The sequence below is a fragment of the Dermacentor variabilis genome, chromosome 5, assembly GCF_050947875.1.
Source record: "Dermacentor variabilis isolate Ectoservices chromosome 5, ASM5094787v1, whole genome shotgun sequence".
NCBI classification, from domain to species: domain Eukaryota; kingdom Metazoa; phylum Arthropoda; class Arachnida; order Ixodida; family Ixodidae; genus Dermacentor; species Dermacentor variabilis.
This window is the reverse complement of record NC_134572.1, coordinates 83586177-83608484: the sequence shown is the minus strand read 5'-3', so window position 1 is coordinate 83608484 and position 22308 is coordinate 83586177. Positions and strand designations below refer to the sequence as shown.

Genomic DNA, 22308 nt, shown 5'->3' with positions numbered 1-22308 from the left:
CTACATGCTAACCACGGAAGTGGCTGGCTGACCGCCGCTTAGAACGCTCCTTTCTGACTGCAATGCCCCAGCTTATTAACGGTGCTCAGTACTATACAGTTGCCCAGTAATAAAGTGACCACTGACTAGTCAACCTAAAATGGCTTTTGGCAGCTGCACTATCGCCGGTACTTTTCATCGCAATTCTTTATTAAAAGCATTATGCACGTACAGTAAAACCTCACTAATATGTGCCCACTTAACAAGTAATTCCAGTTTAAATATAGTAGAGACGAATCCCCGCATACTGTGTACAAATCTGTACAAGCTCGGAATCGGGGGAAACGTGCGCAGACCACAGACAGCGAAATTGAGGCACACAAACTTTTCACAGACAGCAGTCCCAACTAATAGCGATGTCAAAACATGGTGGTAATCATGTTTTGCTGTATAGTAGAACCTCATTCATATGTTTTCGAAAAGAAAAAGAAAAGAAAGAAAAAATGTACAAACCGTGAAAACGTGCACTTCGAAATAACTGAAAAATTCAGCACTCAACTATTGTTAACATCTAAGCGTCGCGTAGGTCGCTTCAGCACGAGACACCAACAGGCGCCGAGCTGGTAGTGTTCCGGTAGCCCAAAGAGCATTTTGTTGTTTTCCTGTTATGTGGTGTTTTAAGAGGGCGACAGCAAACCGAAGTGAAATTGAGCTGGTGGGGGACGCCGGATGAAGTCAAAGTGAAATGTGATGCCCACATTGCGCCGCCTGCAGGAGGGAATGGCGGCACATTTGGATTATCGCCTACTAAAAGCATGCAGTATGCTACCAATGGCATTACGAACCATGCGCTGTCAGATGGATAGGTGAAGATGCTTATTGCAATAGGTTTGACGTAATAGTTCTGCAGAAACCCGCAAGGTGGAGAGAAGTAATTAATAAAGGGAAAATCAGACATCCACCCGTTCATAGCAACTGCTACAAAGGAAACCCATACAGGTTCCTCGAAAGAAAAGCCTCGCAGTTAAAGAAAAATTCGTCCTGTCCGGAACTCGAACCCGGCACTACTGCCTTTCCGGGGTGCCGGGTTCGAGTTCCGGACAGGACGAATTTTTCTTTAACTGCAAGGCTTTTCTTTCGAGGAACCTGTATGGATTTCCTTTGTAGCAGTTGCTACGAACGGGTGGATGTCTGATTTGCCCTTAATTAATTACTTCTCTCCGCCTTGCAGGTTTCCGCAGAACTATTACGTCAAGCTCTTGCCTTTGCTTCAAGCTGTTGACAAATTCGACTTCGCCCTACCATCTGCTAGCCGCCTGGTTAGCTCAGATGGTAGAGCGGCTGCCCCAGAAAGGCGGGCGTCCCGGGTTCGAGTCCCAGGCCAGGACAAATTTTTCTTCAACTGTGAGGCTTTTCTTTCGAGGAACCTGTATGGGTTTCCTTTGTAGCAATTGCTACGAACGGGTGGATGTCTGATTTTCCCTTTATTAATTGAAATAGGTTTGGTGGCGATAGCTGTGAATGCGGCGTGCGATGACCCAGGCAGAGATTTGCTGGTACAGAAGCCTAGATATAACGAAGTAGGTAAAATAAGCAATTTGCTTTGTTTTATCGAAATGTCATTGTACTGAAATTTGACCTTTTATGCAAATAAGTACAGTCGCCGATCAATTTTTCTTATAAGAAAAGTGGCCACAGAATTTCCCAAATTATCAGTCAATTGAAGAAAAAAAGCTAATTTGAATGAGGAAACAATTTATTTTGATGAATTTGGGAGTCGGCGATTTAATGATGCGGTTTTATGCCGCGTCAACAATATTTTCACATCAGTGGTACAAATTAAGTCAAGCCAGCCACGCTTTTACATGCACTCCGTCCCCATAGCTGACAGCGTCACCCGCACTGGGACGACGCCATCATGAAAAGTGCCGGCAGCGGGGAGCGAATGCTTTGTCTGCCTCTAGCTTAAACGATTCAGAGAAACTCGAGATTACATAACCTCCAATACTAAATGTGCGGGAAGACAGCTAACATGATGCCACACCGTCTCGGCATGCCCACTCTATGCACACGCGGCAGATTACTTCTAAAGCAGGGTGCCTGGCTGCGTGTGCACTCAGCTGTGCTTACAGCCATACGTAGCTACCGCCGAGATGGGCATCAGAAATCGAAGCGCCAGCTTACCCCCTCCCTCCCCCGCGTGCGCGTGATCACATTACCATGAGTGAGCTTCCTTTCTCCTCTCTCCCTTTGCTCGCCCGGGAAGGTGGAAGAAAACTTAAATACTTCTTTATATCAAGAATTTTATTATACTGACGTTCATTATATCGAGGTTTAACTGTACCAGATTAAGACACTGTGCGCACCATCGTTTTCCCTTGAGACAGGCGGCTATGTTGTACTGTTCTCGATCGTGCGCGCCTCGCACCTTTTCTTGTTCAAATGAGATCTAGCAGCTGGAAAATGTATACGAACGCAGTCTGCAGCAGGGAACGCTGGCACGTTTCGGTTATCGCCTATTAAAAGAGTGCGCTACGCTTTCGACGGCACCACGCGCTGTGAAACAGATAGGTGAAGACGCTTATCGCAATAGGATTGGCGGTGATAGCCGTGAACACCGCGTGCGACACGGCCCCGGAGAAGATTTGTGGGTACCGAAACGAGAAAAGTGCGAATGAGAAACTAATTGCGCACCGACGTTTTCACATGAGATGGGCAGGCAAGTATTGCAGTGAAGCTGCCACAGCAGACAGCTATATACTGTTCTCCATCGTGCATTTTTTTGTTTACATGGGATCTAACGGCTGGGAAATGTATCATACGATACGTTTATGGCAACATAAGTTGCCAGTCGTGAATATCCACACTAGAAGTGGTACGACATTATAACCAAAACAACATTTTTCAAAGGCTGCACATGTGCTAAACACGTAGACAAAGCAGCCGCACTTATCCGAGAATCGAAGCACAGGACTGGGATCTTTGCATCCATTGCAATTTACAGATGCAGCACGGCCACCAACTCCACAGAACCAATGTAGAACAGCGATTTAAATTTCGGATGCTGTACAGTGTCTCATTCAATTTCTCAGACTGATCCGCACGGAATTATAGCACCGATGCATGGCTTTCTCTCTCCTTTTGTCTCTGCTAGCACAGTGTAAGCTATACAGCAGCGAAGACCTCAAGAGGGTAAAGCACTGGCCTAAAGTTGAGTGTCACAGCAGTGAAACACCTTGTTGCAGCACTCCGTGGTAGAGACAGTAGACTATGCTATTCAGCATGCTGCCGCCATCTTGGAGGCGCCACGTGCAGCAGATGCAGCTACACGCAGTGCAAAACTGGAATGACTTCCTGTGTTTTTGAGAGTGTAGCCATATGTATTTTTCATTTATTGAACTCAATATTAGCGATTATGTACTATTGAAGATGCTCTTGGGATCAGGAAATCAGCCTATAGTGCTTGTGGGCCACTTGCTTTTCGATAACGCTGCATGATGACGTCGTGGAAGCGAGAGCAAGCGATTTTTTGCTGCGTTTCACAGTAGATTGTAAATTCCTTGGTGCATGCAGTGCAGTGGTATTTGGCTCACACGTTCACAGCAGCCTCTGCTACAGTTTGGCAGCATTTTCTTACTATAGATACTATGTATACCACCGGATGCTTCCTCTCTATTGCAGACTCCCAGCAGCTCACAGATAAACCAAAGGTGCTGGCTGAGCTAGCTGCGACAATGCGCTGAAAAGATGATGCTAGTGACTTGTGCGCTGTCACGGAGAAACACGGAGGAGCCGGTGCTGGCGGCGCCTGGGACGCTGGAGATCAAAGCGCAGCTCTCGCCATCTAGTAGCGGCACACAAAAGTATGCTGTGTGTAAAAATTCGCTGATGCATGTGCACGCAAAATTTTCCCAGAAATTTCAGGCTGCCAAGTTGGGGGTGTGGCCCTTACTTACGATAACACGGTCTAAATGTTCTTAGGTACAGTCACTTGAAGGGCCTTCAAGCATAGCTTAGGTGACTAACGAAACAAATGCCTAAAACAAACAAGCAGACACATAAACCAGCCATACCTTGTAAGCGCTAACATGTTCCAGTGCTAATGATGGTGGCTCAACTGATGCACAGAGGCCAACTTCTGCCAGAACCTTGCGAGAGAGTAGAGAGCCATCCAACTGCACCTCCATTTTGGCTTGGACAGTGAGGCCTGCGAGAAAGGAAGAATGCAGTTTTACAATCAAAAGGCATTATTAATCACTGGAGAAGTAAGAATTGTCACTGGGCAACTACAGTAGAACCGTGTTGAACATTACTGAACTAAAAATCGAATTAACTGGAGCCAAATTAGTGGAAGTTTACTGTATTACAAGGCCATATATAACTTATCTCCCAAACTATCTGTTGCCGCAGCAATTCTGTGGAACCTGCCCCAAGAAATTGATTTATCAATCTGCAAGTTCTACATGGTATTCACTATCCAGTCATATCATGGCCTCCGCAATTGCACTTGCTGGTAGGGTTTGCTTCGGCTGTCCTATTTGCACAGAGAAAGCCTAAGTTCCATGGTTCCATGGCATGGCCAGCTGTTTCTCCGCACCATGGCACTTGCAACCGAAGGCTTTTCATGCGTCGGGAGGCTTTTGGGTGCTCTGGTAGTGTTGCGGCGGCTTGGATGAGGCAGAAAAAATATTGTGCTGTTAAATATGATCCCTTACTAATCTGGAAATGATGGCTCCCCAGACATCATTTCTGTGAGGGGGTAAAGTGTGCGCTGGTGCCTATTTATTCTCAAATGTGCTTATTTTTTTGCTGCACACATACTCAAACTACGTTCACGTGGGTATGTAGAAGTGGAATATCTGTACAAAACTTAATATGCTAGAAATACACTATACTTCAAATTTTGCTAGTTATATACAGTTAAACCTCAATATAACGAGCTTCAATATAAAAAAATTTTTTATATAACGAAGTATTTAACTTTTCACAACCTCTTGTCCATAGAACACCATGTAATTAGAACCCCAATATACCGAAGTGTGTTTGTAGGCGATTTCAATATAATGAAATTTTGCTTCCGCAGCAAAGGAATGCTGAGGCAAAAATGGAAACTTCCGCAGACGCAGACGGTCAAATGATTGAATTACAAGCGGTTACTTGCAAGCCCACCTCTCAAATCGTGCGCGGCGCCACAAGAGCGACGCCAAAGTGAAGTCGCATCATGTTCCATATAAAGTCCAAGTGCAATAAGATACTATCATGCCCCGCGCACTTTGTGCTTTAGGTGCAAGTGAAAGAGTGCCAATTGAAACATTCAACTCAATTCTTACTAACAAGTTAGCTGCTCTGTAGAAATTTATCACTCACAATCCGCACTATGCGTAGAGCACTCCACAATGAAGGAGGTGGGAGCTTGCTCCTCTCTGCTTGGAAAAACAACAGGCAGAGCTGTAGCAGCAGCCTGGTCCTTCTTGGCGCCCTCAGACTCCTTGAGCCTCACAGAAAACACTCCTTTGCCCTGCACGCAGTGCAAATGATTGTAAAAGCCACAGCAAAACACAGACAACTCCAAAAGAATTTGTGAATAAGGGTCTCAACCACACTGTGCAGAAAGTACAAGTTCAATATCTCACTGTAAATAAAATTCTTCATCCTGAGCAAAGTAGATTTATCCCTACATAATTCCCCTGCTCCAATGCAGCACAGTCACTGAAGTAACATATTAACTAATTGTTCATCACAAATTCAATTTAATAAATCAGAACGTTTCATATGCTCCACAGATAGGCAATAGGCTATGAATGAAATTGTAGGAGTGGGGGTCCTGAATTATTTGGCCCTCTCTGTGGTTATGCAAACATAAACCTAAGCACAAGTGTGTGTAGAGCCCAATGACAATGCAAACTATACACTCTGTTGTTGCTGAGTTGGGAGGTCCTATGCAATTAACCACATTACTGATAGTTTTTTGTGCCCCCAACATTAAAGCTTGGTGATGTGGAATGCCTTGGTGGGAGACTACTTTTTACCACATCGAGTTCTTAACATGTGCCGAAATTCTGCTCTATAAAACAGGGCCCCTCAACTGTTACCACCAGCATGGTGCACTTATTATCAGCTTCTAAATATTTCGTAATTCAATGTTTATGAAATGGCACACACTTGAGCTGCAGTCGAGAATGTTGCAGATATCAACACGAACAAATTCCTCTATCAATGGTCAGGAAAGAAAACTTTGTTGCCAATGTTCACAGCAACAGTCATGCAGTTAGAGGCAACCTATTACCACTGAGCAAATGATGCGATATCTATATATGTATTAATACAAGCTTTCAACATATCGCATGCACTTAAACTGTAAAATTAAGGTGTCAAGGCAAATAAGGTGTCAAGGCAAATAAGGTGTCATGTATGCTCAAATGTTCTTCCAAGCAGAGGCACTACATGAGGATCCTTAAATAATCAGCCAAAATGAACATATGTATTTACGAAAGCGAAAAAATGTAGCCATTCACCCCTCAATTAGGCTGCCCTGCATGTCAAGACATGGAAACTTTGTCTAAGGAGCCCCTACACAAAGGTAAATGTCTAACACAAGTTGAGCAATTGGTGATAAAAAAACTGACAGTCACTTTAGCCTACGCTAAAGAGGATGAAGGCGAAAATCTGTGCGCTCACGAGACATTCATTAATTTACTTGACATTCTCATTCGAATGCATTGTTACTTCCTATTACGTGTTTTTTCCAACCAAAGGTCGTTGGCTCGAGTGCCTTAACTCTATCATAATTACCTATGCCTTAACACCAAAGTTCGTGGGTTTCACTCCCACCACTGGTTGTGGGTTCGACCATCAATGGTGGCACCATAAATTTCGGTGCCACTGAATTTCAGTCCCACCAAAGGTAGAAGGTTTGACGCCCACTAAAGGTCATGGTTTCGAGTGCCTCAACTCTACTTTAATCAACTTCGCCTTAATCAACACCAAGGGTCGTGGGTTCGACCCCCACCAGAGGCAGTGGGTTCAAGTGCCTTACTTAACACTATCTTAATTAACTTTACTTTAACACAAAAGGTAGTGGGTTCGGCCATCAATTGTAGTGGGTTCAAGTGCCTTAACTCTATCTTAACTTCACCAAAGGTCGTGGGTTCGGCCAGCAATTGTAGCACCATCAATTTTGGTGCCACTGAATTTTGGTCCCACCACAGGTCGTGGGTTCGAGTGCCTTAACACCAAAGTTCGTGGGCTCTACAACCGCCAAAGGTCATGGGTGGCACCATCAATTTTGGTGCCACTGAAATTTGGCATTGTAACACCAAACGGTCAATGTTTTGACAACGCCAGAAAATTGATTTTTTTTGACCCATGAGCCACTTAAGGCTTTCGCCTTAAAAGAGGAATATAGATAATACATCAGATAATACAGATAACTGGCAGTTCAGCTACAATGCACAAATGAGTGACAACTGAAAATTCTGCACTTATTTTTGCAGACTGAAACTGGCCTTGCGCCGCTCTAGCATCGCTTGGTGGTCTAGGGAAGTGTGACGCAAGCCAAATTTTCCTGTGTCATTGGTGATCACACGTGGCAGTGTATTCTCTGCTGGGAAACGATGAAGCAATGCCCACTATGCAAGAAATACATCACGGACCAAAACTAGACGGACAAAACAAAGTTCGGTGGCAGCGCACAACTGAGGAACAGCTAAACATTCTGCGCTTACTTTTGCAGATAAGTGGGCTTTCCTTGGTATAGGACTACTTACTGAAGCCTCTGCACTGCTGCTGAGCCACCTTAACATATCTTATGCTTGCTCTGCTACAAGTGTTCTACTTTCTTGACTTTTTTCTCGTTTCTGTGTCTAAGATATGCGTGGTGTATCCAAGGCCTTTGATGATTTTAAATGCGAGCTCAGGTTGCAACTGAGGGGAGTGAAAAAAAACTTCAATAAAATTACACAGTTAAGAGAGCAGATAAACGAAGAACTGGAAGAAAACCGACAACTTTGTACGCTGAATGTTAAGCTTACTCAGAAGTTAGAGGAATTGTAAGAATACCAACATGCGAACAATGTCAAGATTAAAGACATTCCTCTTGATAAAGAACCATTAGCCATAACCAAACAGATTGATGCAATCATTCAAGAAGCAAATGAAGCAGATATCGACATTTGCTACCGTGTGCCTACTGCTCGGTATGATGAATCTAATATAAATGTCCAGCTTGTACGTAAAACAGAGGAATGTCTTTACTAGCAAGGCAAGGAAGGCAAAAATGGAGACAAAAACACTGGGTTTCATCTTCATCACGGGTCTATGTAAGCAACGATTTGACAAGATATGGAAAGCAACTGCTAGGCCACAGTACATAAAAAGAAGGAACTACACTGGAGATTTGTGTGGACCTCAGGAAGCAACCTTTTTACCAGGAGGGACGACAACTTACCAATGCTCAGAATTTCCGGCTTGACTGATGTTGATAAGATGAGCGATCAAGGGCACTACGTGGTTCCTTTCTGATTTTTTCCCCTTTCTTATTTGCGTTGATTGTACTCTAATAGGGATAGTACTAGGATAACATGTAATTATCATGATGTCCAATCTTTAAATGAATCATTTCAGTGTACATGTAATTAATTTGAGATTCTTCATTTGAATACATGAAGTATCAGAAATAAAGAAGGAAAGCTAAATGATTTGCTTGTGTCTGTTTTTTTAGTTTTGATGTTTTAATGTACTTGAAAACTTGGCTCACAGCAAACGATAATGACCCATAGTTAGAGAACTAATTGTACTATGGTATCATGCGACCAAGGAGTAGGGGTGGTGGCGTCACTGTTTATTTAAGCGGTTCTCAAATGGGGGTCTGTGAAGCCATCTTTGGGCTTCCACAAACACTACGCCTGCAATTAAAGAAAGGAAGAAAAAAAGGAATGAAAGAAATAAGTTGTTTTTTTTCTCTGTGAGATGGCTGTGAAGATTTTGTTGCAGTTTTCAACGACACATGCATGCGAGCGTGCTTTTTCCAGGCTTGCATACTTGAAAAGCAAATACTTGCATACATGCATATACTTGCATACAATGCAGCAAATACTTGCATACAAAGCTTGCATACTTGAAAAGCAAAGGTTGAATGTGGCTGCAGGTATGCAAGTCTGCTTAAGTGTGACCGCAACACATATTGTCAAGCCGTCCAGATTGAATTGACGCGGCACTTTTATTTGACCATTCTTTGGCAGGTAGCAATAAAAGGCAGCTGCTTCACACCACACGTTTTGTTAATTTATAGCACCCCACCCCCCTACTGCAAGGAGTTCCTATCACTTCCACTGGTCCACATGAGTTCCCTGACACATCCATCGCCGAGAACCACCGATTTAGGCAATCAATGAGGCACCAAATTCTTACAGAACTCTCAATTATGAATGACAGTATTGAATGTCTCATGATGTGTCTAGAGCAAGCTACAGCTGTAGGAACAAGTGCAAGTGATGTAAAGGTTGGAAAGCAGCAACCACGCTGAATGAGTATTTTGTGACCATACAAATAATAAATAATATCAAGAATAACACAACAGCTGACTTTGACAATATTAAACCAATGCCAATAAAATACATAGATGATATAATAGCTCCAATATTAGCGAATATATTAACAGAATGTTCGAAACTGGTATCTTTCCAGATTGTCTAAAAATTGTGAGAGTATACCTTGTTCTTAAAACAGGTAATAAGCTACAGCTAAGCAATAACAGACCAATCTCCGTCCTTCCAGTCCTTTCCAAAGTTTTTGAGGGCACATTAAATATCAGGTTGCATCGATTCTTCTCAAAGTGCAATACAATTAAAGGGTTTTAAAGTCAATGATATGCAATTTGGCTTTCGAAAAATTATTTGTTTGAAATGGCACTTCTTAATATTAAACATGAAATAATTAGAAACACTGAAAATACATTTTATACATTGAGTTGACTCACAGATTTTAGAAAGGCACTTGATTCAGTATGCCATGACATCTTTATGAACAAGGACTATCTAAAGAGCCGCTATCATAGGTTACTATAAAGTATAGCGAATCCACCATGCTGAAATAAAGAAGTGTGTCCTGCAGGGGTCAATCCTCGGGCCAGTGTTATATTTAATTTATATTAATGGCCTATGTGACATTCGATCGTCTTCTAAGCTAATAACGTATGCCGACAATACTAATGTTTTCCTCAGTGGTCCATCTTTAATCTTCAAGATCTTTAACAGCACATAAGTAATTACTGAATTGAACTGTCATTTTTGTTAACGTATAAGTTACAAATGAATGTTAATAAAACCAAATATATTATTTTTGCTTCTATATATAAGCCATGCAATTTCACTGCAACTATTGCGTTTGAGGGCAAGAAAACTGGAACAGGCAGAGAGCCAAAAATTCTTAGGGGTGTGGTTCATGGAGGGTTTAACGTGGGATAAACACACAGAGAAGTTTGCAACAGAACTGAGCAAAACTGTGTACCACTTCAAACTAATGCAATGGATTAGACAAAATGTGCCAAAGTGTCTCCAAACAACACCAGAACATACACATTACTCAACATGTCAGAAAAACAGAAAAAGAAAAGCAAAAATAAGAACTTCAGCAAAGAGAGTGTACAGTATCAAATACCTGCAATGTTATGTCGCCTAAACAACCTCAGTGATACCAGTGTTGTTGTACAAATGATGTTTTCAAGTCTTGCTTTGATAGAACATGATATTGCATTTCTTTTCCTTTGCGTGCATGTATATATATATAGTTTCCGTAGTGTTGTATAGTGAAGTAATTTTTTTTTAAGGTAGTGTACTTACTTGCCGATTTTGATTGCCACGCAGTTATTGCATGTTTCTGCTCGTTGACCTGCATGTCGAACTGCTTTAGAAGCAGAGGTCTTTGTCAGGCTGTAGGGCCTTTAGCTTTTGCTTCCGCAAGTAAGCAGGACTAATAAACTAAAACAAACATGTGGTAGCTCTCTCTCTCTCTCACACGTACGCACACACACACACACACACACACGTGTGCACGCACACACACCTGCACACGCAAAAAGAAATACTAGGCAAAACCATCTGTGTGAAGCAAGGTGGTACTCCATCTACTACAGCAGAAAAAAGCAAAATGCCTTCTTGTAGTGTCCAGATGAATTGCTACAGCCTGCAGGCTACCAGTAGCGACAGTGGGGTCAACAGGCAATCTTAGCTGACTACCATGAGAGCACTTTGGTAACTTCTTTTTCTGGTCACAAAACTTCTATGGAAAAGCTTGCTATGCTGCCCAATGTAGCCATGACATGGCACAGTGTTGTTTAGAGGGCACTTGCCATTGGTGGGAGCAGGCTAACTTGCATGCATATCTGAGCAAACTGTATGACATTTCTTACAGCAGTGTTAGACGAGACAGCAAATAAGTGGTGCATTCAAGTGAACATCACTAAGCACAAAATTTTTTAACCCTTAACCCACAAAATAATTTGAAAAAAAAACATACCAAATTTCTCAAATTTTTTTGTTATACAGCCATGAATTTTTCTATGTCATTTTGGTTAAAAAAATGTGTTACTTGATTCTTGCTACTTCATTAAATGTTTTTTCCAGACTTCTACCACCCTCTAGTGTTGAGAATTGAATCCAAAACCAATTACCGATTGCAGCTAGTATTTGGCAGTGGGAGCAGCATGACATCAGCCTGAACAAGTGTGACTTGTCATTGGCGATATTGGTAACCTCCCATGACGAGTACAGCTTGGCATTGGGATTTTTAAAGGGTTAAAGTCAACGTTGCTAGAGACATGCTAAGTGCAGATGTTTTAATAAGTTATTAAAAATAATATCTTAAGGCATCAATGTTGTGACAATTTCTCACTGCCTTAGTAAATGTGTATTAGAAAAGGACATGGTGTGCACATTATAGCCAGTCATATTTAATAGTAATGTATCTCAAATCTCCAGATTTAGTGTCCTTCTAGTGACTTTAGATTTAAAGAATTGTGCGCTTAGTGGTCCTCACTTGAAATTTCATCTATAACTGTAAATCTGATGGATCATATCAGCCACTTCTTTTCAATAAAGGTCAAAAACTGTTTGCTATATACTGGCTTTATTACTGGATAGGTGTTCCCTTTAACAGTGGTTCATGCTGTACAGCAGCCCAGACAATGAAGCACAAGAGAAAGAATCATGAGCAACATGCTTTAGTGTTTGCCACTACACAAGCCAAAAACCTGCTATACCCAGCTAGATATACACTATAATATGGCAACAGTGATTGGAATGTGACCACAGGGCCACTGATGAGGGTATGGCACAAAGCCAGCGAGATGAGCATTGCACTGTGCTCTTTAAAACTCACTCCGAGTATCCGAACTATGGCAGGCACGGCGCAGGAATTCTTGTTGACGATGATCACTTCCTGGCTAGCACTGCTGTCTGCGCTGCTTTGTTGTGCGTCGAAATGCAGACCTTTGAAGTTGATGGTCTGGCTTGGCTCCAGGATGATGCATGGTTGCTCTACCTGAGCTACCAGAGTAATGCTGTACAGGTTTTGATAACTGCCACCAGCCTTGTCCTTGGCCACAATGCCCACCGTGATTTCTACAGCACCAGGACTCGAGGAGAGGAAAGAGCCCTGGGTAGTAAGACACAAGAGGCACCATTCATTTAACCTTTACTAGGAGTAATTGCTGTTATACAATCAAACCTCATTATAGATGAGCATCTATAGATGAGCATTATAGATGCTGCATCTGACACAAAAATATCTCTGTTGCATACAATATTTGTTGTAAGTACACTACCATAGAAATGATGTTTGCAGATTTTTGCTTAACATTATAGCAATGTAACCTCCTTGCAATAATGCCTTGTTTCGCTGTTGGTAACTAATAAATAAATAAATAAATAAATAAATAAATAAATAAATAAATAAATAAATAATCACACAAGAGTAATGTCTCTTATAGGTCAGCAAAGGGTTACCGGGCAATTTGATGGCCCAGTGGTGGCTTGCCATGCCAGTACATAAGAATGTTGCAAAGCACAAACTGAACACGGATGAAGAAGGCACATACACACACAAACACAAGCCTTTTTTGTCTGTGTTCAGTTCGTGCCTTTAACGTTCTTATAGATTACCAATGCGCCCAAACTTCCACTCTGTCAATAGATAGCGTGTGAGCAATTTCGATATAAAAACACGGACTTCGCAGTCGTTTACACACAAGTGTGCAATTGGTTGAATCACAAAAGTTGACTATAGGTACATGGCTAGGTACATTGATATGTACATTGTACAATGCTAAATTACAAGCTCGCACTTTGCACCATCTTCTATAAACAACTGTGCAATCAGTGTAATTACATTATATTGGCTTCTTGCCTTCTCTATTGCAGTCCAGCCAAGCCAAGCCACTAGCTTAAGTATATGTGCATCCAGAATTTGCCACTTCATAGCTGCTTTTGTCGAGAATTTGGCAATTTGGCTACCAGAACAGATATCTTCAGCCACACACAAACAAATACAGTAAACCTTCATAACGAAGTGAATAGGATGAAAAAAAATCCAGGTGTAGGGTTGGCCTTTCCATAATTGAAACAGTAAGCCATGACATATTTAAATTTTCCTAAAAGCTAAAGTGTCATCATCATCATCATCAGCCTGGTTACGCCCACTGCAGGGCAAAGGCCTCTCCCATACTTCTCCAACAACCCCGGTCATGTACTAATTGTGGCCATGCCGTCTCTGCAAACTTCTTAATCTCATCCGCCCACCTAACTTTCTGCCGCCCCCTGCTACGCTTCCCTTCCCTTGGGATCCAGTCCGTAACCCTTAATGACCATTGGTTATCTTCCCTTCTCTATTGCAGTCCAGCCAAGCCAAGCCACTAGCTTAAGTATATGTGCATCCAGAATTTGCCACTTCATAGCTGCTTTTGTCGAGAATTTGGCAATTTGGCTACCAGAACAGATATCTTCAGCCACACACAAACAAATACAGTAAACCTTCATAACGAAGTGAATAGGATGAAAAAAAATCCAGGTGTAGGGTTGGCCTTTCCATAATTGAAACAGTAAGCCATGACATATTTAAATTTTCATACAAATCAGACCTAAAAGCTAAAGTGTCATCATCATCATCATTAGCCTGGTTACGCCCACTGCAGGGCAAAGGCCTCTCCCATACTTCTCCAACAACCCCGGTCATGTACTAATTGTGGCCATGCCGTCCCTGCAAACTTCTTAATCTCATCCGCCCAGCTAACTTTCTGCCGCCCCCTGCTACGCTTCCCTTCCCTTGGGATCCAGTCCGTAACCCTTAATGACCATTGGTTATCTTCCCTCCTCATTACATGTCCTGCCCATGCCCATTTCTTTTTCTTGATTTCAACTAAGATGTCATTAACTCGCGTCTGTTCCCTCACCCAATCTGCTCTTTTCTTATCCCTTAACGTTACACCTATCATTCTTCTTTCCATAGCTCGTTGTGTCGTCCTCAATTTGAGTAGAACCCTTTTAGTAAGCCTCCAGGTTTCTGCCCCGTAGGTGAGTACTGGTAAGACACAGCTATTATATACTTTTCTCTTGAGGGATAATGGCAACCTGCTGTTCATGATTTGGGAATGCCTGCCAAACGCACCCCAGCCCATTCTTATTCTTCTGATTATTTCCGTCTCATGATCCGGATCCGCCGTCACTACCTGCCCTAAGTAGATGTATTCCCTTACGACTTTCAGTGCCTCGCTGCCTATTGTAAATCGCTGTTCTCTCCCGAGACTGTTAAGCATTACTTTAGTTTTCTGCAGATTAATTTTTAGACCCACTCTTCTGCTTTGCCTCTCCAGGTCAGTGAGCATGCATTGCAATTGGTCCCCTGAGTTACTAAGCAAGGCAATATCATCAGCGAATCGCAAGTTACTAAGGTATTCTCCATTAACTTTTATCCCCAATTCTTCCCAATCCAGGTCTCTGAATACCTCCTGTAAACACGCTGTGAATAGCATTGGAGATATCGTATCTCTTTGCCTGACGCCTTTCTTTATTGAGATTTTGTTGCTTGCTTTATGGAGGACTACGGTGGCTGTGGAGCCGCTATAGATATCTTCCAGTATTTTTACATATGGCTCATCTACACCCTGATTCCGTAATGCCTCCATGACTGCTGAGGTTTCGAGTGAATCAAACGCTTTCTCGTAATCAATGAAAGCTATATATAAGGGTTGGTTATATTCTGCACATTTCTCTATCACTTGATTGATAGTGTGAATATGGTCTATTGTTGAGTAGCCTTTACGGAATCCTGCCTGGTCCTTTGGTTGACAGAAGTCTAAGGTGTTCCTGATTCTATTTGCAATTACCTTAGTAAATACTTTGTAGGCAACGGACAGTAAGCTGATCGGTCTATAATTTTTCAAGTCTTTGGCGTCCCCTTTCTTATGGATTAGGATTATGTTAGCGTTCTTCCAAGATTCCGGTACGCTCGAGGTCATGAGGCATTGCGTATACAGGGTGGCCAGTTTCTCTAGAACAATCTGTCCACCATCCTTCAACAAATCTGCTGTTACCTGATCCTCCCCAGCTGCCTTCCTCCTTTGCATATCTCCTACGGCTTTCTTTACTTCTTCCGGCGTTACCTTCGGGATTTCGAATTCCTCTAGACTATTTTCTCTTCCATTATCGTCGTGGATGCCACTGGTACTGTATAAATCTCTATAGAACTCCTCAGCCACTTGAACTATCTCATCCATATTAGTAATGATATTGCCGGCTTTGTCTCTTAGCGCATACATCTCATTCTTGCCAATTCCTAGTTTCTTCTTCACTGTTTTTAGGCTTCCTCCGTTCCTGAGAGCATGTTCAATTCTATCCATATTATACTTCCTTATGTCAGCTGTCTTACGCTTGTTGATTAACTTCGAAAGTTCTGCAAGTTCTATTCTAGCTGTAGGGTTAGATGCTTTCATACATTGGCGTTTCTTGATCAGATCTTTCGTCTCCTGCGATAGTTTGCTGGTATCCTGCCTAACGGAGTTACCACCGACTTCCATTGCACACTCCTTAATGATGCCCACAAGATTGTCGTTTATTGCTTCAACACTAAGGTTCTCTTCCTGAGTTAAAGCTGAATACCTGTTCTGTAGCTTGATCTGGAATTCCTCTATTTTCCCTCTTACCGCTAACTCATTGATCGGCTTCTTATGTACCAGTTTCTTCCGTTCCCTCCTCAGGTCTAGGCTAATTCGAGTTCTTACCATCCTGTGGTCACTGCAGCGCACCTTGCCGAGCACGTCCACATCTTGTATGATGCCAGGGTTAGCGCAGAGTATGAAGTCTATTTCATTTCTAGTCTCGCCGTTCGGGCTCCTCCGCGTCCACTTTCGGCTATCCCGCTTGCGGAAGAAGGTATTCATTATCCTCATATTATTCTGTTCCGCAAACTCTACTAATAACTCTCCCCTGCTATTCCTAGTGCCTATGCCATATTCACCCACTGCCTTGTCTCCAGCCTGCTTCTTGCCTGCCTTCGCATTAAAGTCGCCCATTAGTATAGTGTATTTAGTTTTCACTCTGCCCATCGCCGATTCCACGTCTTCATAGAAGCTTTCGACTTCCTGGTCATCATGACTGGATGTAGGGGCGTAGACCTGTACAATCTTCATTTTGTACCTCTTATTAAGTTTCACAACAAGACCTGCCACCCTCTCGTTAATGCTATAGAATTCCTGTATGTTACCAGCTATATTCTTATTAACCAGGAATCCGACTCCTAGTTCTCTTCTCTCCGCTAAGCCCCGGTAGCACAGGACGTGCCCGCTATTTAGCACTGTAAGATAAAGTGTGGGAATATTCAAAACTTTTGAATAATGAATCTGGTAATAACAAGGGGAAATGAGACATCCACCCAAACATAGCTTAGTGCTACAAAGGCAACCCATACGGATTCCTCGAAAGAGAAGCCTCACAGTTGAAGAAAAATTCGTCCTCGCCCGGGATTCGAATCCGGGACCACCGCCTTTCTGGGGCAGCCACTCTACCATCCGAGCTAACCAGGCGGCTAGCAGATGGCAGGGTGAAGTTGAACTGCATGCCTTTAATAAGCAATAACTCAAACGTGCCACTCTTCCCTGCTGCAGGAAGCGTGAAGTGATCATCATGCTTCACTCTGGTGGCATTGTTGGCATCATATTCCGGCGACGCTTACCAGCTTCATTTCATTTTGGTTTCCCTTTACTACCACTAAGAAAATGACAATCGGCAACTCGGGTCACTAGGGCCCCACCAGCTCAACACGCGTCAGCATCATGTGCTGCAGCTTTGACTGTGGATTCACGTTATGTGCTAGATGTCAACTACAGTTGAGTCTGTCAAATTTTTATGACTTTTAGTGACTTTGGACCATACGTTTTCCCAGTGTGATTTTTCTCATGCTTCTTTTTTCAAAACGTATAAATGAGGTTCTACAGTATATGTTGGCACTGCAGCACAAAGGCGGAAGAGAATCAGAAGCAGTACATATGTCAGGGCTGTGCTATGCCACATTTTAATGCGGCTAGCATTCTTAGAGTGCTTCATACACTTTCTGGGCGCTCCCTGTCTGTCTATCTATCTATTTATCTATGTCTCTGTTTTCCCTCCAACCTGGGTCAATGGGTTGTCCATGGTCGAATGGGTAGCACACATTGGGCTGCTGTGCTGATGGAACAGAGTTCAAAACCAACTGCCACACCAACTTGAGTCACCGGTTGTGTGGCACTGTGTAACGTGTGCCAACTGTGTAATGTGCAATGTTCAACGAACCCATTTTGATGCCGACATGGGCCACTGGGGATGCAGTACTATGCATGAGGCAATGGGTAGGTATTATTCTTCAATGAAACTCTTGCATGCTGACTTAGAGCACTGAGTGGTCTGTGCTGCTCTTCAATAAACCTCTTGGATACCAACTTGGGTCACTGGGTATGTGCCAGTAGGTGTGTGCCGCTCTTCAGTTAACCTCTTTGATGTTAACTTGTGTAAATAGGCATGTGCCACAGTATGTGTGCTCTACTGTGACAAAAATAATCCTTTAAATTTATCCGATGCTCAGCAGAATCAAATCTGCACCACACAGAGGTGATGCTAAGTAGTGCAGCATATGCAGTAGAGCTGGTTGCATACACATTTTGACGTTGGCAATACGGAGTGTCGCTATATAGCTTCAATGCTAATCACATTAACGTTGACATTTATCGTGAAGTGGTTTCTGCCAGAATTTTTCTTTTTGTGTAGGCTCCTGCTTCTGGCAGTATCACGGAAAATTAATCATTATTTGTTCAGAATATTTCTCTTGCTTTCCAAATTACAGAACAAGTGTTCTTTAGTTTTTTTTTTTCATTAGTACAGAAATAAGGTTTCTCTTCTGTGCAGCTAATGCGAAGTGGGAAGTTACAGTATTTCAGCAAAGTTACTTTTGAAAAATGTGAAATTTTAACAGAGAAGTTCGGCGACCATATCTTGCAAAAGAAATGTACAAGGGCCACATACAAGAAATTTGCCCATGAGAGAGATTAGTTGCTAAACAGCAATGTGGTCTTGAGTCACTTTTGAGCATTGTCTGCTGATACAATACAAATTTATTGTTCACATGATAATGTGACCGTTCACCAAACACCCGTCACACATAGGCATTAGCTCTGATGACCCCCCTGCACCGCAGCCATTAAATGCACATCTGCTTTAGGCAGTGATAATACTTTCATCCTGACATCAGCTGAAAACAGGTGACTGTGTCGTACGCAAGGGCAGGCGGCAATAGAGCACTGATCAGTTTTTCCAGACATTTGCGAATGAAAGGTGGCGAATGTGTTTTTTTTTTTCAACTATGAACTCTGCAGACATTTAGGCAATCTATGATATAGGTCAACATTACTTTGCCTGTGATTAGCAAGGCCTGACATCAAAAGGGCTCATAGCAGTTCCTCTGAAAAATATCTAAAAATATCCATTGTTAAAAATAAGACACTTGTCTTAGCTTCTTATTGTACACAAATGAGGTTTACGTGGAGAATGTTTAGCAAGCACATCACCAATGGCTACCGCAAAGCTGCTGCGTCAGGTTTGGATTGGTTTTATACCCCAGTCAGATGAGCTAATTTAGTGACATTTCAAGCGAGAGCACTTTGCCTCAGTGAGTCTCACTTTGCAGTGTGGTGCAAGACGACGAAATGAAGTGTCATTCAAAATTGATGACAATGACGATCTATGAAGCCACAGGAATTCATATTATTCTCAGCATTTTGAGTTTTAGAAATGGTTACTGTTTTACTATGAAAAAAAAAATGCTTATTTAGAAGAGCCTTCACAATCAAAAATAGAAATATATTATAATCTCATTACCACACTCAAAACATTTGAAATCACGAAAAATTGGTCTTAGCAAAATGGTGCTAACTCTGCAGTGAGCAGCGCTATCAAGGCTAAAAACTTCAGCATAATGAAGCAAGTTCGTCAAACTTGCTGGCAAGTCTACCCCATAGCAGCAGGGTGTCTACCAAGCTGACGTTTCCAAATTCTTTAAGTTTTCCAGGTTTTCCCTGAGTGCCTTTGCAAGATTCCGTGAGTTACACAGAACTTAGTTTTACAACAAAACAGGCTGACCCCAAGTCAGCTGATGCTGTCACTCTAGTAAGCACGTTAAAAAATAAAAAACGACTTAATCCAGTTCGAATAGTAAGGACTAATGTTTATTTTATTCAAAATGAAAACAGAAGGAAGTAGTTAGTAAAATGCACAGCAAATAAAATATTTTAGAAAATAAATGATAAAGCTTACTGCAAATCGAGTCAAACATTTTCACATACAAATATGAGCTATTTCTATCAACTGATAGCAAGCTCATTGGTACAAGGCCCAAATTTTGTCACAAGTGAGATTCTCTATCAGCAGCTGGAAAGCCAACCTCAAATGTCCTGGCACACTCTCAGCCCATGCACAATGCCTCAGAGTTGCGTTTTACTGCTTTAAAGAGTTTATTTTGGTCTGGGTGAGGGACACCTGCATCTTGGCGTCAGCCAACACTTTGTTTTTTGAGCTCAAGCTCCTTCAAAGAGGCAGTGGCACGCTTCCTTTCCTGTTAATTCCTCAGTGCATCGGTCCTTTCTGGTCCACGGACAATTTGAAGCATCTTCTCGGTCAGTTGTACAGTCAACGTCCGATTTTTCGGACTCCCTAGGGGCCGCGGAAACTTCAGAAAAAAATGAATACATGTCTTTTATTGTCCTTAAAGGCTCAAATCACCACAGGCACGTCCGTAAAAGCTCTGAAGGCCTGCCAGTCGCTGTCGCTGCTGACAGTGGCGAATTCTTTCAATGAAAAACACGGCACCTAATTGTAAGACACTTAATAGTGAACGTCGAGGCACCTAGGCCTAGCGTTGCCGCGATGGTGGCTATGGCTGCCAGCAGATCTGCGTGTGAGAGCGCCGGTTCGAGGCGTCGAGATAAATCAAAATGGCGGTGGTGGTGGCTTTGATTAATGCTGTTTCGAACCTGCAGTCACAGCAAGAAATCCTGAAAATCGGATGTCGTAGGGTTATTGCGTCCGCTATTTCAGACGTTTCTATACATTGACTCTACGGGGTACGTGGTGTTGTCACAAAGCCGTCCAAATTATCGGGCATGCCCCAAAAATCAGGCGTTCGGAAAATCTGTCGCTGACTGTACACTGGCAACTCCTCCAGCCAACGACACGGCATAAAAGAAGATTCATTTCAATTCCTCTCTGTTACTAAGCCAGCATTAGCGCGACTTTCGTTCCCTTTTAATAAAATTACAGCTGATTTTCTCTGATAGAAACACAAATTCCCTGAGTTTTCCCTGAGTATTTCCAGACTATTCAAAATCCCTGAGAATTCCCGGTTCTCCTGGTTGGTAGACACCCGGCACAAGTGTCACTGAGCTTTCCTGTCTGACAGCCTGGGAGTGGCACAAACAGCGAACTTCACTCACCCAAAGTGCCACTAAATTTGCCCGTCTGACTATCACTTATCACTGACTATCACTATGACTATCACTATCACTTTTGGATTACGCTAACGTTGTGGCAAGGTGTCCAAGACTGCTAAGCTTTGTTGAAAATTAATATTCATGGTTATTTAAGCACCTAATTTCAGGATTTTCAAGGCATTAAAACGACGTTTCAATTTTCAAGGTCCACTACAAACCTTGCATCAATATCAGCAATAAATACTCACCTGAATTTTAGCAACACAGCCACCAGCCACAGTGTGCTGGCCCGGAAATTGTACGGTGACGGACTCAAAGTGCTTGGGTTCGCGCCCACCAATGCTTGAGCGAAGCTGTTGGATTTGGTAGCACCGTTTTTTTCCTGTTGGATTTACCAACGCAAGTGCAACATCCTGTGGTGCTCCAGCACAAATCGTACCAAGGTCTATTCTTGAATGCTCAACAAAGTCCACTGGAAGCAGCAGGCCTGCATCAGATATGAAAAGAAGAAAAAGAAAGAAAAGAATGTATTACAATCAGTGGTGGGCGAATATCTGAAGTTTCAATATGCACCAGATAATATTGGACACTAAGTATTCATATTTCAAAAGGAACTATATTTAGTATTGACACGTGTACTTATCCTTATCGGGCAACCACGTTTCGCCGCCTAACAAATGTAATCGCACAGCGTGGGACGCGCCTACATGTATCCGAAGTTTCTGGAAAGTTATCGATGCTTCTATCCGCTGTCTGTTGTCGCCGAACCTTATGTTATCTGATTTAATCACCTGACGCGAATGGTGTAGAACTTTGTGGAAGGCACACGGGTTCGAACGATTAGTCTGGTACATTCGACGACTGCTCTATAAAAGCCGAGGTGCTTGACCCGGTGATCAGATTTCCGATGATTGCCGACCGTGTTCACCGCTATCGTTGTGCTATAAATGTAGCCTGTTTTTGTGGGCACAGGTTCGCCCAATAAAAGCTAGTTTTGTATTCCACCGTATTGCTGCTTTCTTCACCGTCACTTCCATGGCACAGTATTTTAAAATACTTGAAACTGACCAAATATTTCACAACTAAGTGTTAACGTACTGTTACTGTTCTCCATCTGCTAAACAAATTATTGGAAATTATCAGAAGTGACACAATGACAAAAGTTTTCCAAGGAATACAGAAACAAAATAGATAATGCAAGTTTTGTTTTCAGTTTCATGGTGGCAGCCTACATGACAGCCTGTTGGTTTTTCTTGAAGTCTTTCATTTAGTGTTTTTGGCAGTCCAGAAATGTAGAACTTTTATCATTTACGCTACAACAAGAGATG

The 22308-nt window shown here is 42.5% G+C and overlaps 1 protein-coding gene across 2 annotated transcripts in view; it reads right to left on the bottom strand.

Annotated features, from left to right (window-relative positions):
- Positions 1-22308, bottom strand: part of LOC142582901 (uncharacterized) — a 110051-nt gene that overhangs the window by 53401 nt on the left and 34342 nt on the right. For both annotated transcript variants that reach the window (XM_075693012.1, XM_075693014.1), the window contains 4 exons: positions 21229-21467; positions 12355-12630; positions 5347-5497; positions 4053-4186 (listed from right to left, as the gene is read on the bottom strand). In XM_075693012.1, the coding sequence (XP_075549127.1) occupies positions 4053-4186; positions 5347-5497; positions 12355-12630; positions 21229-21467 (800 nt within the window). The remainder of the gene's footprint in view (positions 1-4052; positions 4187-5346; positions 5498-12354; positions 12631-21228; positions 21468-22308) is intronic.